At 32.1% G+C, this 15,439-nt stretch overlaps 1 protein-coding gene across 1 annotated transcript; it reads left to right on the plus strand.

Annotated features, from left to right (window-relative positions):
* The first annotated feature begins 1,838 nt into the window (after positions 1-1,838).
* Positions 1,839-11,641, plus strand: LOC115889827 (probable serine/threonine-protein kinase yakA). The gene is made up of 4 exons (XM_030909903.1): positions 1,839-1,906; positions 2,522-3,439; positions 8,101-8,169; positions 11,217-11,641. The coding sequence occupies exons 1-4, from the start codon at positions 1,895-1,897 to the stop codon at positions 11,556-11,558; spliced, it is 1,341 nt and encodes a 446-aa protein (XP_030765763.1). The 5' UTR covers positions 1,839-1,894; the 3' UTR covers positions 11,559-11,641.
* Positions 11,642-15,439: the final 3,798 nt, after the last annotated feature.

The following is a 15,439-nucleotide window of genomic DNA, read 5'->3' on the forward strand; positions in this document are numbered from 1 at the left end:
AAACAAAATAAAATATACGTGTTTAAGCGTTTTTTTCGTAAACTTGACCGTTTTTTAAATAAAAAATATTGTAATATTTGAGGGGTGGTTTCACAATCTTGGAACTGGAATTTCGAAAAATCCCTTCTTATCGAACCTCTACACCCTACATCTACACACTCTACACCTGCCAAAATTGAGCTTCTTACGTTGAGTGGTTTGAGCAGGATCGTGATTAATCAGTATGTCAGTCACTCAAGGATTTTATATATTAGTATAGATTTGTCTAAAATTATGTAAGTTATTACTGAGACACTCTGTAAGTCTATCAAATCCGAAATATTTCGATACAAAATACATATATCAGTCATATATCAAAAGTTCATCAAATGATGTGAAACAATTAATTAAAAGTTTTCCATAAAATTTGTATTATACAGTATGTCCCCGGATCGTCTTTACAAGAGGAAAAAGAAAAAGAAAAAGTCCTAAAAATCAAAATGCGTTTCTATGGAAATATAATTTCGTTTTCGTTTTTTAATAGATTGTAATTGGTAGAATTTTAGTTAGCGTCATATTTTTTGCTGTTCTTGTTTATCGGAAAATGTGATACTTTAACAAGAACAAAAAATATAACGTTCATCAAAATTAATAATAACAAATTAACCGGCCAGGACAACCCACGAAAAACATTAGACGATCAAAACTATTTTTCCAAAGCTCCTTGATTAAAAATTAGTGTTTTTAACACAGCCATGGCACTCTACATAGAGATTTAAAATACGATTTGTTTTTAAATTAATTTGTTTGTCAAAAGTTGACATATGATATTTAGTCCTTCTATTCAGAGTGTGATTTTCTAGCGAATAAGACAGAAATATAACGAGGGTACCATTTAAAAATCAAAAGTTGTAATCATTTCCGGTGAAACAGGAAGTGACCAAAAACAATTGAATACGTCAATCAGTCCTAATTTATGTCATATACTAACATACCAAATATCGTTTTTTTATTTGAAAAAAATGAAAAAGTTATATGAGCGAGCCACTTTTGAGACGCACCCGGTATACCTTTGTGGAGATTCATTTCTTGCAAAAAAATTCATCAAAATGTCTGCGGTGGTAAAATTTACTCTATAATTTTTATATTTTGGAGGTTTTTTCTAGTGGTTTAAATGCTGTCAAAAAATATTTTTTGAAAATCTTTAAGACAATTTCAAAACTGTTAAATTTCTGCTGATATAAAGTGGATCACCCTGTATTGTGTACATAATATGGCATATTTTGTAACATTTTAGACTGATTTCCACTAATTTTATCCTGATGACTCAAATTGTTACATTCCAAGGCCTACAATTTAAACAAAAACAAATCAGCATATATTTAATGCTAAATTATTTATCCAAAGACATATTTTAATATATAAATATAAATTTTGCATATCAAAACAATCTTAAATTGTCGGATTTTCAGGATTATTATACGAAAATCTCCAAAAATTTAAAAATAAAAATGATAAAATCATTGAAAGAACCTAAAATAACGTTAGATTTACTGAAATGTTATAGTAAATAGTCCGAACGTGTTGAAAAAAGTACAAATCTATGCAAAACGTATTCTAAATAACCCAAAATAATTGTGCATTACCCAAGAAGCTCATTGTTTATTACGCCGATTTCTCAATTCTATGATTCTATGTCTTTGATTGTCTGCATACCAATAGGTAAATCTTCAATAATTATTCTTATGTTACTAAAGATTCTGTCCTAGAACTTATTTCTGTAAAAGGTCTTTTTTCGGGTTGAACCAGGTGGGGTTCTTCATTTATATAAATATATATTGGTCTCAATGTCTTATCACAATCACAACAATTACTTGTTTAGTTTAAAGTAAGAGAAAAAATAAGATTGTACAAAATGTTCAACCTTGTAAGTAAATAAATTTGTTTATTTATTTATTTAGTGCAATTTTAGGGTTAGATCTACATATATCGGTGTTTTCAATCAGTGCTTACCCCCTATAACTTTTTTATTTTTTCAGATAAAAACACGAAATCGTATAAATTCATATAAAGAAAAGTTCGTATAAATTGACATTCTAAAATGCGTCGTTTCGGAGATACAGGGTGTAGAAGTTTAATTTTTATTTCAATTTCTTTCAAGTATTTTCCGAACTAACATAGATTTTTGGATGAAAATTGGTGTCTAGGTGTTTTTTGAGAGAGAAATCTCATTTCGATGTCAATATGACTCCTACTTATAAAGAAGCGCTACCTACATGTTTTTAACTGTTTTGAAGATTAATAACTTTCCATCCGTACCTGTATAACACACCCAGACACCCATTTTTATCCCAATATCTGACCTTAGTTCTGAAATTATTTGGAAAAAATCGAAATAAAAATAAAACTTCTACACCCGGTAATTATTTTTATCTGCAGAATATGCTGCCTAATTTTTCCGAATACAATTTGGATCACCCTGTATATATAGAAATTATCCTCTACAATATTTTATCTTGCAAATAATATCTCTCAATTTTAGATCGCAATTCTTCTACTGGGTGTAACTCAAATTCACGGAGATGCTGTTGAGTTACTGCCTACAGCCCAAGTAGCCCCAATTGCTGTAGTATCCGCTCGCAGTTCGCAGTACTTTGCTCAAACACACAACGCCCTTGCAGCGCCACTTGTAGCTCCTACTGTCCCAGTTGCACCTGTTACGAGATACGTAGCTCAGGCAGCTCCGTTTGTATCTCAAGTAACTCCAGTTGTAGCACCAGCAGCCAGATTAGTCTCAGCTCCTTATGTAGCTCCTACTTCTCGTCTTGTAGCAGCACCAAGTCCTATTGTATCAGCTGCAGCTCCTTTAATATCTGCACCACAAGTTACATATGCTACAAGTCCCTTTTTATCACGGGCAGCTCCAATTTTAGCTAGTCAAGTTTTACCAGCTACCGTTGCCAGACCTGTGGTTCCAGCGCAGCCAGTTAACCCATCTATTCCAGCTTCAAATCCTGAAGATTCAATTGAAATTGAGTCAGCAAGATTGAGAGCTGTGCCTCAAGGACCTAGAGGATCTTCACTACAAAATTCGGCTCGTCTGCAACAGTCAAATCAACCAAAATCTAATGCTGCTCAACTCAATCAGCAAGTATTTGGCAGAATTCAGCAACAAAATCAGTTATTTAAGTCAGCAGAATTATATCCTCAACAAAATGGTCAAAACGAGAGATTATCTTCTGTGCCTGTGAGGTCAAATATTCCTCAAGGATTTTTTGGTAGTTTTCAACCTCAATTTCAACAAGAACAATTAGGTGTATTTCAACAGCAACAGCAACAACAATTGGTTCGATCTCAACAACAACAGCAGCAGCAGCAACAACAAAGACAAGAGAATGATGCCTCTGGGTCTCAAGGACCAGCTGGATTTAATACTCAACAGCAAATACAAGGGCCGTATTTTTGATTGGAAGACCAACATAGATAAAAACCAATGAGTGAGTAAAAGACTTGACACAAAATTTTGTATATATTATTGTAAATAAAAGATTTCTTTGTTCTATATGTTTCATCATTATTTGCCCTATAATCTAAACGACAAAAAAAAGATAGGTAAACACAGAATATGTAATGAAACAGTCATGAAATATTATATGACAATTATTTTAAAAAAGAAACTCTTCTTAAGGTCAATCACATTTTTTAAACTACTACTTCTTTACTACTTCTCTCCTATTATATATATAAACGGGATTTGGTTTAAGTATTTAATACTCATTTCCAACTACAGCCTATTGCTGCCTTCCCGTTACCCTACGCCACAGATCTCGATTTAGAGCGTCATCAGCTTCTAGGTTACGAGCTTCCATTGCTTCCGTAACCGTTCCGTTCCAGGATTTTCTAGGTCTACCCCTCTTTCTTCTGCCCTGGGGAGCCCATTGAAAAACTCTTTTTGGCCACCTATTCTCCGGCATACGCAGAACATGTCCAAACCATTTTAAGCTGGATTTTTCCATTCGATCCAGTACTGTCTCCTCCGATGCATTCATAATACGCCTGACGTCGATGTTTGTCTTTTTTTCCATCCTAGATATACCTGCACTTCTTCTAAGATAGTCCATTTCAACAATTTGGATTTTGCGCTTCGCGTCTGCACTCAGAGTCCACAGCTCTGAACCATAGCAAAGAACTGACTCCACCAATGTTCTTCCAAGTCTCTTTTTAGTTGTTGCAGATAAGTTTCGGTCCCACCAGAGGCTGTTAAGACATCCAATAACTTGTTTGCTCTTCTGAATTCGGGTTTGTATTTCTTCTTTGCCCAAACCGTCGTTGTTGATAGTAGCACCCAGGTATTTAAATTTGTCTACTTGTTAATCTGGACGTTATCATTAATGAAGACTTCAAAACAAGCGTTGGAATTGACAGCTAAGTATTCGGTCTTCTTTAGACTAACCTGAAGTCCCCATTTGTTGTATTTTTGATAAAGCCTCTTAGTCATGAACTCTAGATCGTATGAGTCCTGCGCAATCACGACCTGATCGTCTGCAAAGCTCAGGGTAAATAGTGTGTTGTCCCCAATAGGTATTCCCATACCTTGACATTTTGTCTTCCATTCCCTTAGGGCTACTTCGACGTAAGCGTTGAAGATCAGAGGAGATAAGCTGCATCCTTGTCGCAACCCTTTTGTGGTGTTAATTGGATTAGATAGCCTGTGTCATAACTTAACGTACGATTCATTTTCTTTATATAGCTCTTTTATTATCTTAAGCAAAGGTCTATCTACTTCTAAGATATTCAAGACTTCCCATATCTTGCTGCGGGGAATAGAGTCGTACGCTTGCTCAAAATCAATAAATGCTAGATGGACTTCTTGATCTACTGCTATCTTTTTTTCCATCACCTGCTGCAGGACAAAAAGGTTATCTATGCAAGATTTCCCCGGTGCGAATCCGCTTTGGTCTTCCGAGATTTTGTCACCAATACTGTCCCTGAGCCTACCCTGTAGCACCTTTCCAAAAAGTCTGCTGACCGAACTGTTAATGCTTAGGCCTCTATAACAAGTGGGGTCGTTACGATTTCCCTTTTTAAAGATGGACACTATGTGAGCCACTCGCCATTCTCTGGGTAGTTTACTTTGCAGGCAGCACTGGTTAAATAGCTCTGCCAGACGCCAGCGCAGTCTTTGGGTTCCACACTTTAACAATTATTCTATTATAAGAAGTTAAATCAACTGAAAAATTGTCCGTGGTGTCTTTTCATTTTATTAATTTTGACGTTTAAAATTGTCCAATGTCAAGTAGGTAGTGATTATTAAGTGGCATATCAAGAACTCATTTAAAATCAAAAAATGAATTATGAGAGTGGTAATGAGCCCTGTACAGCACCAGGGATAGAATTTAGAATAAGTGGGAGGGGGGTTAATCTCTGCGACCTTAGAGATCTATTGTGTCCCCCTTTCTTGAGTTATAACTCATCATACAGTCCCAGGACTTCCTACGGAGACCCGTGTCCCTCACAGTCGAGGAACTACGACCCAGGCCGGGTAGACGAAACGGTAGCTTGTGTCGCCTGTTGGGTTTAGAGGTAGGAGGTAGGCTCCCGACCCTTGGAGGAGGTGGTAGCTTGTATGCCACTTGCGGAGGATAGTCTCACGCAAGTGCCAGCCACCTCTCCTGTAGTTTTCTTTGGGTTTGGCCCCTTGGAACTTTCATTGTTACTGTTCCCAGTGTCGCTAGGGGGTTTCCCACAGCTTCACCGGTGATGTTTTTACTACTATTACCAGCACCAGGGATAGCAGAGGCGGCCAAATTAACAAGTCTTGGATTGATACTATACACTTGATATTTTTTAAAGGGAACATATACATTTATTAACACCCTGTATATTATTACATTTTTAGTTTCTACGATTAAAATAAAGGTAAATTTGATTCAGGTTTATTATACTTAAACCTTACCGTTTTTGAAATATTTTCAATTTTGGGAAATTGCAGTAAAAAATTTAAGGCTTCATTTCTCCAAGGGTATTAAAGTTTTTAATACTAAATATTTACTGAAGTTTATTTATTGATCAGTTATTGTGTTGCAATAATAAAAATAATACTACCCTATACAGAGTGTCTAAAAATTTATTTTAAATAATTTCTAGCTTTAAACGCCAATAACTTCTTTAATTTAAATGGAACGTCCGGTATATTTTAGGAGAATGAGATGCACAATTTAATTGTCTATCAAATTGTATTATACCATTTTTTACCTAACCCTTCAAGTTTTCGTAGAAAATGCATTTTCTTATAATTTAGACCCTATTTATCAATATACCCATGGAATATTGACATTTTAGATTGTTTTTAAAGCAACAAATGTACAAAATGTACAGGCTAGTAATATTATCGTTTTTAGCAAAACGATAATATTACTAGCCCATTTGTATGCAAAAAGAAAACTATTTAAATCTTTTATTTTATAGATTAATTAAATATAACACCATTATTTCCGCCCATATACTAATTAATTACATACTTAATTGTGTTCGTTAATAAATTATTCTAAATAAATGTGGATTTGAGTCAGAAATCAATATAATAATAAGTTATCAAAATTAAAGTCTCTGTTGTTATAAATAAGTATTTATTAAAAAATGAAATATCATTTTTAAGGTGTTTCTTTTTATCACGTTGTCTGATACCCATACAAAATTCAGTTTTTTAGTATTTGGAGCAATTACTATTAATCAACGCAAACAGTCAGTTAATGTAGTTTGAATACTGGAATCATATTAATTGGTCCTCTTTAACAAATATTTAAACAGTTTTTTTAATTTTTTAATAAAATAAACAAATTACATCGACAATATTAGTATCTGTACTCTTTAAAAATTTGGTACATCTTTAAAAATAATCTAAAATGTCATATTCCATGGGTATATTGATAAATAAGTTCTAAATTACAAGAAAATGCATTTTCTACGGAAACTTAAAGAGATAGGTAAAAAATGGTATAATATAATTTGATAGACAATTAAATTGTGCATCTGATTCTCGTAAAATATACAAGGTGTTCCGTTTAAATTAAACAAGTTATTGCCGTTTGAAGCTAATAATTATTTAAAATAAATTTTTAGGCACTCTGTATAAGGTAGTATAATTTTTATTATTGCAACACAATAACTGACCAATAAATGAACTTCAGTAAATATATATAGTATTAAAAACTTTGATACCCTTGGAGAAATAAAGCCTTAAAATTTTGACTGCAATTTCACAAAATTGAAAATATTTCAAAAACGGTAAGGTTTAAGTATAATAAACCTTAATCAAATTTACCTTTATTTTAATCGTAGAAACTAAAAATGAAATAATATACAGGGTGTTCCATTTAAAAAAATACAACTTTGATATTTTTTACTTATTTGGGACACTCTGTATCTTGTAAAATTATTTTTAAATTGTACCTCTAATAATCCTTCATCGAACCCAAAACTTACAATTTGTAAAAATCTCATCGTTTAGCTACAATACTCCGTGTCGTATGTGGTGAACAACCCTGTATAATAGTAGAAGATAGTATTGAAATTGCCAAATAAATTTTAAAAATATATTTTTTTTATTTTTAATTTTAATAATTTTCCCCTAAAACATGAATACAATAATTAATAGTAAGATTAAAATTAAAAATACAAATTCAAACACGCCTCATAATTATTATAATGCCCGTGGACAAGGTATAGTATTCAACTCGCAATTTATAGCCATTATTCAGCTAGCATAAATTGCTTGTTCAATAATATACTATCTTCTACTATTGTATATTGTACTATACTTCTGCCCTGTATATATTTGTATTTAACTAATTAACAAGTATTCATTATTTTAAAATCAAAGTGTTAATTTAAGTTTGATCGATATACAAAAAAATGCTCCAAATCATTACACCATCAGGTCACATACCATTTCTATCGCAAGAATCTTCAATCGTCTAATGAATATCAATTAAAAATCGTCTGTATTCACTCGTGTCCCTGCCGAAAGTGTTTCAAAACTGACCCAAAATACCCGACAAGGTGGGGTCTGTACTCGACATTTCGATCATATAAAACGAAATTGTCTTTACAATTTGGCATTATCAATTCCTGTTCTCTTGTGTCTTGATACAATCAACCAAACCAACCCTTAACAAAATGTTCAAGTTCGTAAGTACAATTTGTTGCATTATCTATTTGATTGATTTGTTTTATTATATTCAAAATTTAATTATAAACAAACTACAGTACACTAAAATATTTGCTATTTAATAAGCCTGAGATTCTTTAGATATAATAATTTTGATACAAGTCTAAATGATTTAGGGTAAAGATACTTCAAAAAGTGTATATTTTTTAAATATTTTTATCTTTCTGAGACTTCCGGTTTAAACCCCAAGTAGCATTTTCACGACTTGCGACCACATGTTTACTAAACACAACGTTGGATTAGTTACAAAAAATAGTTAGTTCCCTACCTTTGGTATTAAAATAAATTTAAACGTTTTTATAACGTTGTGCCGACGTTGGACTAGTACTACAGCAAAGTAGAAGCTTCTGCGACGTCGAATAAACGTTGTCTTGTAACCTTTTTTGCTTAAGTGATCTTTAGGTGATTCGGACAACGTAGTTACAACGTTGCACAATATAGAGTTTTCCGACGTCAGTTTCAGGACCTATTCCAACGTTATGCAAACGTCGTCTGGTTTACTAATTCCAACGTTGTTTAGATTTCCTTATTCTTACGTTGGTAGGACGTCGAGTCACTACCTTTTTGCAACTGTATTGAACCATAACATTAAATCTTAAATTTTCACTTCATTGTTCTGTTCAGTCAGACAGTTCAGAGCTGTTTTTGTTTTAATAAAAAAAAACTTAATTAAAATGGGACATAAGAAAGGTACATATTAAACTAAATTTAAATATACATCGACATATATTACCGATAGTTTATCCACTCCCTCGTTTATTTAGATTATAGAGGGCGGCACAAGCTAGACTCTAGGATGACTAAATTAGGCAATTTTGCGACTAGTATACTACCTGTTAAGGCCGAACTGCGACTTTATTAGTCCAGTATGCGACTACTCGAACTACTCCATCTTAATCTCCAAAACAACAAAGCGAAAGCCGCCATGTTGTTAAATAAGAAAATGTTTCGTTCCTAAAATAGCAATTCCTGCTTTTTGAATACATTAACTTGAAATATTTGACCCTAAAAAACACGCGGAAACAATTTTTTCGACTGCGAATAAATTATTCTCATTTTACTAAAAAAAAAATTCAAGAAAATTTTTAAAACTTCTTTAATTTTAAGGCCCATTTGTATTTTTCAAAGTAGAAACAATACACTTATCAATAAAGTTGTTTACGTTTAACTTTTTTGCCTTGGCTAACGAGTTACAGAGTCGGTTAAGGTGTTTCAATAATTATGATCTTCAAACATCCTCCACACTCAAATACTTTTGTTTTGTTTTCCTTCACTGTCATCTGACATATGTCTCTAACTAAATCATAAAAATAATATTTTTACTATAATTATCCCAAGTTAGGATAAAACGCGACTTAGACGCCATATTAGTTTTGTATTTCTGTAAATTAGGATTTTAAACAACGTTGCAGTTTGTACTAAATTAGGCTTCTAGCCAACGTCGGTATCCAACGTCGTTTCGACCCAAAAATTATTCTCCAAACTAGTGCAGACTAGGGTTGGCACGAGGTTGTGCCGACGTTGCGCCCCGACGTTTGGTCGCGTGACACAACGTTGTCCCGACGTCCAAATGCTGCTTGGGACATTATTACGTATAGACATTTTTTATATTATTTAGTGATATTATATTAAATTATTGCTGCATTTCAATAGAACCAGATGTAAGGAGATACTAAAAAGATATGAATTTTTATGATATGGTAGTATTGCAAATTGCAAGTGGTAAATAGTCATTTTGTATTGATTAATTACCTTATCTCATTTTTTGAGACAATTGCGGTTAAAAATTGTATTCAATTATAAAAAATTTATAAATTAACTAGCGTGTACAAGCGACTTCGTTCGCGTCGAATTAATCATTTGTAATGGTGATGATAAAGCAAACCAAGAATTTCCATTAACTTAAAAACTGGATAAAATTTTCTCACATTTATGTCAGCATGAGAAAAAACAATATGGCGAAATTATTATAAAACTTGGTAATATTTGAGGGGTAGTTTTATCTCGTTGGAATTTGACTTTCGAAAAATCCGTTTGCCAAAAATAAGCTTTTTATGTCAAGCAGTTTAAGCAGAATCGTGGTTAAGAAATTACCCAACCTTTTGGAACACCCTGTATGATTTTTTAAAAAATTTCAAAATATGTAAAAAAAACAATAAATTATGCTTGTCCAAGCGTTTTCCCGAAAGACTAACCGTTTTTTAAATAACAAATATTGTAATATTTTTTTTTTAAATACCGTTTTTACCCTCTTGGAATTTGATTTCGAAAAATCCCTCCTTATCGAACCTCTACACCCCACAGTCAATCCGTTTGCCAAAAATCAGCTTTAAACGTCAAGCAGTTTAAGCAGAATCGTGATTACTCAATGGTCATATTTTATGAAACACCCTGTATAAATTTATAAAAAATCTTAAAATATGTAAAACAACAAAATAAAATATACGTGTTTAAGAGTTTTTCCGAAAAACTCACAGGTTTTTAAATAAAAATATTTTAATATTTGAGGGATAGTTTCACCCCTTAGAATTCGAGTTTCGAAAAATCCTTCTTATCGAACCTCTACACCCTAAAGTGTTTTCAAAAAATCAGCTTTTTACGTCAAGCGCTTTAAGCAGGATCGTGATTAATCAATGACCAGATTTTTCGAAACACCCTGTATACATTTTTAAAAAATCTTAAAATATGTAGAAAAACAAAATAAAATATACGTGTTTAAGCGTTTTTTCGGAAACTTGACCGTTTTTTAAATAAAAAATATTGTAATATTTGAGGGGTGGTTTCACCCTCTTGGAACTGGAATTTCGAAAAATCCCTTCTTATCAAACCTATACTCACACTCAACACCCTAGAATCAACCTGTATGCCAAAATTGAGCTTCTTATGTTGAGTGGTTTGAGCAGGATCGTGATTAATCAGTATGTCAGTCACTTAAGGATTTTATATATTAGTATAGATTATTATTAAATAAGTCATAAAATTTATTTTGTTTTTAATTATATTCTAGGTCGCTATCTTTGTCCTCGCCACCATCACATGCACCTTAGCTGCTCCCAAACCCAGCGTTCTCGCAGCGGCTCCCTTGCTAGCAGCTCCCGCTGTAGCTCCTGCTGTAGTAACCGCTCAAAGCTCCCAAGTCATCGCCAGGAACTACAACGCTCTGGCCGCTCCCTTGATCGCTCCAGCTCCTGTTGTAGCAGCCGCGCCTGTAGCTCCAGTTGTCCGAGCTGCAGCTCCCTTGGTAGCTGCTCCAGCACCTTATGTAGCCAGTCCTTACTTCACAGCTCCATACGCGGCGCATTACGCAGCTCCTTATGCTGCTCCTTATGCAGCTCCTTTGGTGTTTTAAGATAGCACGTAGTGATCTATTTTGTTGACTGTTATTGTACATAAATTGTTTTTCCTTGTAAATATATGCCTGAAATATTATTAGTTTTTGTCTTTTATTGCTATTGCATTTTAACCATATATACAGTTCATTCCAAATAAATTTTTAGTGACGTGATTAAGCTTAACCGGTACAGCGTTGCCTACTTTTACATATTTTCTTTTAATAAAAATGATTTTAGGAAACAAAAATAAATTAATTATAAATTTATAAACAGTTATTATTTACATCAACAAAAACCACCTTCATAATAACACTTAAGGGACATAAAGGGCTATTACTATCGTTTTCCCGTTCAAAATGTTCTAATAAAATTGCAATGAGCTTTTTTTACGGCTATTAAGCTATATTGTACCACTTCGCACTAAAAGAGGTTCTAAAAAGAACAATGTTCGACTGCAAGGTCTGCTATACTTTTTTTCTCAGGTAAGATTTCGACAGACGATGACAGAAGAAAAGCAGATGACGTCCCATACCAATTTATTTATTTTACTAAAAAAAGTTTCCTTTGAATAAGAAGACTAAGGAAGGAGCATATCAAAAATCTTAGGTACACCGCGATGGGCCCCAAATATGGCCGACTTAAATTCCGGTTTATCAGTGTCGTTCTAATTTTATTTAAAAAATGTAAAACTATGATGTAGGGTAGACGTGGGGTAGACTCAATAATTTGTTGTTTTATTTTACGTTGTGAATAAATGTTGGTAGTTATTAAAATTGTTATAAAAATATATAATTCTAATAAAAATAGATAAGTTATAATAAGTATTTATTAACACAAACATCCGATACGCTACTGAAGCAGGTAAGTCAAATTAACGTATCTAAATTCTTTGACATCTAATCTTTGACAAGTAATAAATAAAAGCTAAAATGCAAGAAAAATATATAATTTAGTTAATTTAAGTGAATTTCATAAATGATCGGTTTATTACACGTATGTATATTATATAGTCACTTACTAGCGAAAAGTTGTTCCATTATTTCACTCAATTTTTGGCGAAATCTACTGCACGCTACACAACCAACTATTTTAGAGTCTTTTTCGATAAATCGCGATAGTGTCACTGTTAATTTAAGTTCTGCCACAATTTCCATCTAGATTTACTACCTTTATACAACTATCAGTAGTAGAATAAATAATAAATAACATAAAATAAGCTCCATAAAGACTGACAAATCCACAAAATTTCAAATCAAATTCAAATGTGTCAAACGAATCGTCAAACAGAACTGTCAAGGATCCCCACCCTAGAGAGCTTTTATGGTGCCTTTTCCGCCCACCATGCATGAATACATGGATAGCATTATGCTCCTTCCTTAGTCTTCTTATTCAAAGAAAGTTTCTAATAATTTTTAAGTTAACTATGGATGGGTTTAAATATAAATTCGTCATGCGTCGTCACTTGTTGTTTTTAACCAGTTTTATTGGTTTATTTCAAAAATGACAGATCGTATTTCAATTTTATTGGTTTGACGGAACGATGAACGACAAACGGACGCCGATGCGTATGAACTCGCCTTTAGATTTTTGACGTTTGTCAAAGTCTTGCCAAATTATAGGTTATAATTTTGTGACAACTTTTGTCAAATACCCTGCGTTTTGGAAGATGATGCATTTTGATTCGTGTTATTACGTGTGTTTTGTGTCTTTTGTGAAAATTAACTGTAGAACCCAGAGCAGAGTTTATGGTTAATACTCGCTACCCAGGTAGAAAGTCTTATACAGATACACCAATAAAGTTACTATCAATAAAGTTCGTATACCATCTCGTTGTAGATAAGTGCATCTCGAATATGGTAGAACGGCCATACTAAACACATACTAAAAACTGGAGCAGCTGTAAAATATCGACATCACACGATAGGTAAATAATGGATTTTAGTCAAAAGGTGCTGGTTTAAAAAAATTAAGATTAAAGTTAATTAATCAACCTGTGAGGTATAAAATTTGGTAAATGTTATTATTAATAAAATAGTTTGTTTTATTTATGTTGTTTTATTTATTCCTGCGGAATATTACATATTTGTATTTGTACATAAGTTATATTAATAAATATAATCATAAATGCGGGAAGTTTCATAAAGCTTGAAAATAAGAAATAGTTCTTTTTTATATTTTTTGGTATGTGGTGTCTTGTTTTTATTTGTTTTGTATTAACACATACCGTTTTGTATTAAATAAAATAACTCGATTACATTTTTTCAGTTGTATACAGTTTTTTTCACAATATTTTGAAGTTACTTGTCAGTCAAATTTTAAATACATATATTAATTTCCTGCTATGCGTTCCAGTTGTACCAACTTATTTCTTTGTAAAATAAAATAAACTACTTTGAAATTAAAATGACAGACACATCTATCACTGTCAAGGATCTTCTCGTTGGACAGACTTTATAGTAAACTAAGTCTGCTAAGACGATGAAATAAAAAACCGTATACAAGTGGCTAGACCAAGACAGACAAATACTTCCCATATTGACTAATAATAAAATAGTTAAAACAATGATATCATACTAGGTAAAGACTTTAATATTACAACGGCAATATCAAAATATTTGGTACATTCACCGCCACCTGCTGAACAAAAGTAATAACAACATTACCAGCAGGATTCTGCTGAAACCTTGGTTACAAGCTTTATAAACTTTCCATTAGATTGCAGAATAGCGCTAAAATCTTCATTTTTAAACTTTTTGAATATACTGTCTACAGGGTTGTTGACCACATACGACACGGAGTATTGTAGCTAAATGATTAGATTTTTACAAATTGTAAGTTTTGGGTTCGTTGAAGGACTATTAGAGCTACAATTTAAAAATATTTTTACAAGATACAGAGTGTCCCAAATAAATAAAAAATATCAAAGTTGCATTTTTTTAAATGGAACAGCCTGTATATTATTACATTTTTAGTTTCTACGATTAAAATAAAGGTAAATTTGATTAAGGATTATTACACTTAAACCTTACCGTTTTTGAAATATTTTCAATTTTGTGAAATTGCAGTAAAAAAATTAAGGCTTCATTTCTCCAAGGGTGTCAAAGTTTTTATTACCAAATATTTACTGAAGTCTATTTATTGATCAGTTATTGTGTTGCAATAATAAAAATAATACTACCTCATACAGAGTGTCTAAAAATTTATTTTAAATAATTTCTAGCTTTAAACGGCTATATCTTGTTTAATTTAAATGGAATACCCTGTATATTTTAGGAGAATCAGATGCACAATTTAATTGTCTATCAAATTGTATTATACCATTTTTTACCTATCCCTTCAAGTTTTCGTAGAAAATTCATTTTCTTATAATTTAGACCTCATTTATCAATATACCTATGGAATATTGACATTTTAGATTGTTTTTAAAGCGACAAATGTACAAAATGTACAGGCTAGTAATATTATCGTTTTTAGCAAAATGATAATATTACTAGGCCATTTGTATGCAAGAAGAGAACTATTTAAATCTTTATAAAAGAGTATACCACTATAATTAAATACACCACCATTATTTCCGCCCAAATACTAATTAATTACATACTTAATTATGTTCGTTAATAAATTATTCTCAATAGATGTGCATTTGAATCAGAAATCAATATAATAATAAGTTATGAAAATGAATGTCTCTGTTGTTATAAATATAAGCTTTTGTCAAAAAATGAAATATCATTTTTAAGGTGTTACTTTTTACCACATTGCCTAATACACATACAAAATTCAGTTTTTTTACTATTTCAGCAATTATTATAAATCAACGCAACAGTCAATTAATGTAGTTCGAATACTGGAATCATATTAATCATTCTTTAACAAATATTTAAACAGCTTTTTATAT

Source organism: Sitophilus oryzae, unplaced genomic scaffold, assembly GCF_002938485.1.
Source record: "Sitophilus oryzae breed Bouriz unplaced genomic scaffold, Soryzae_2.0 scaffold_857_pilon_pilon, whole genome shotgun sequence".
NCBI lineage: Eukaryota > Metazoa > Arthropoda > Insecta > Coleoptera > Curculionidae > Sitophilus > Sitophilus oryzae.

Bases quoted from the DNA above. Each gene is read 5' to 3' on its own strand.
- LOC115889827 (XM_030909903.1), top strand. The intron at 3,440-8,100 runs TTTTGATTGGAA...ACAATTTGGCAT, and splicing joins AGCAAATACAAGGGCCGTAT to TATCAATTCCTGTTCTCTTG. The intron at 8,170-11,216 runs GTAAGTACAATT...ATTATATTCTAG, and splicing joins TTAACAAAATGTTCAAGTTC to GTCGCTATCTTTGTCCTCGC.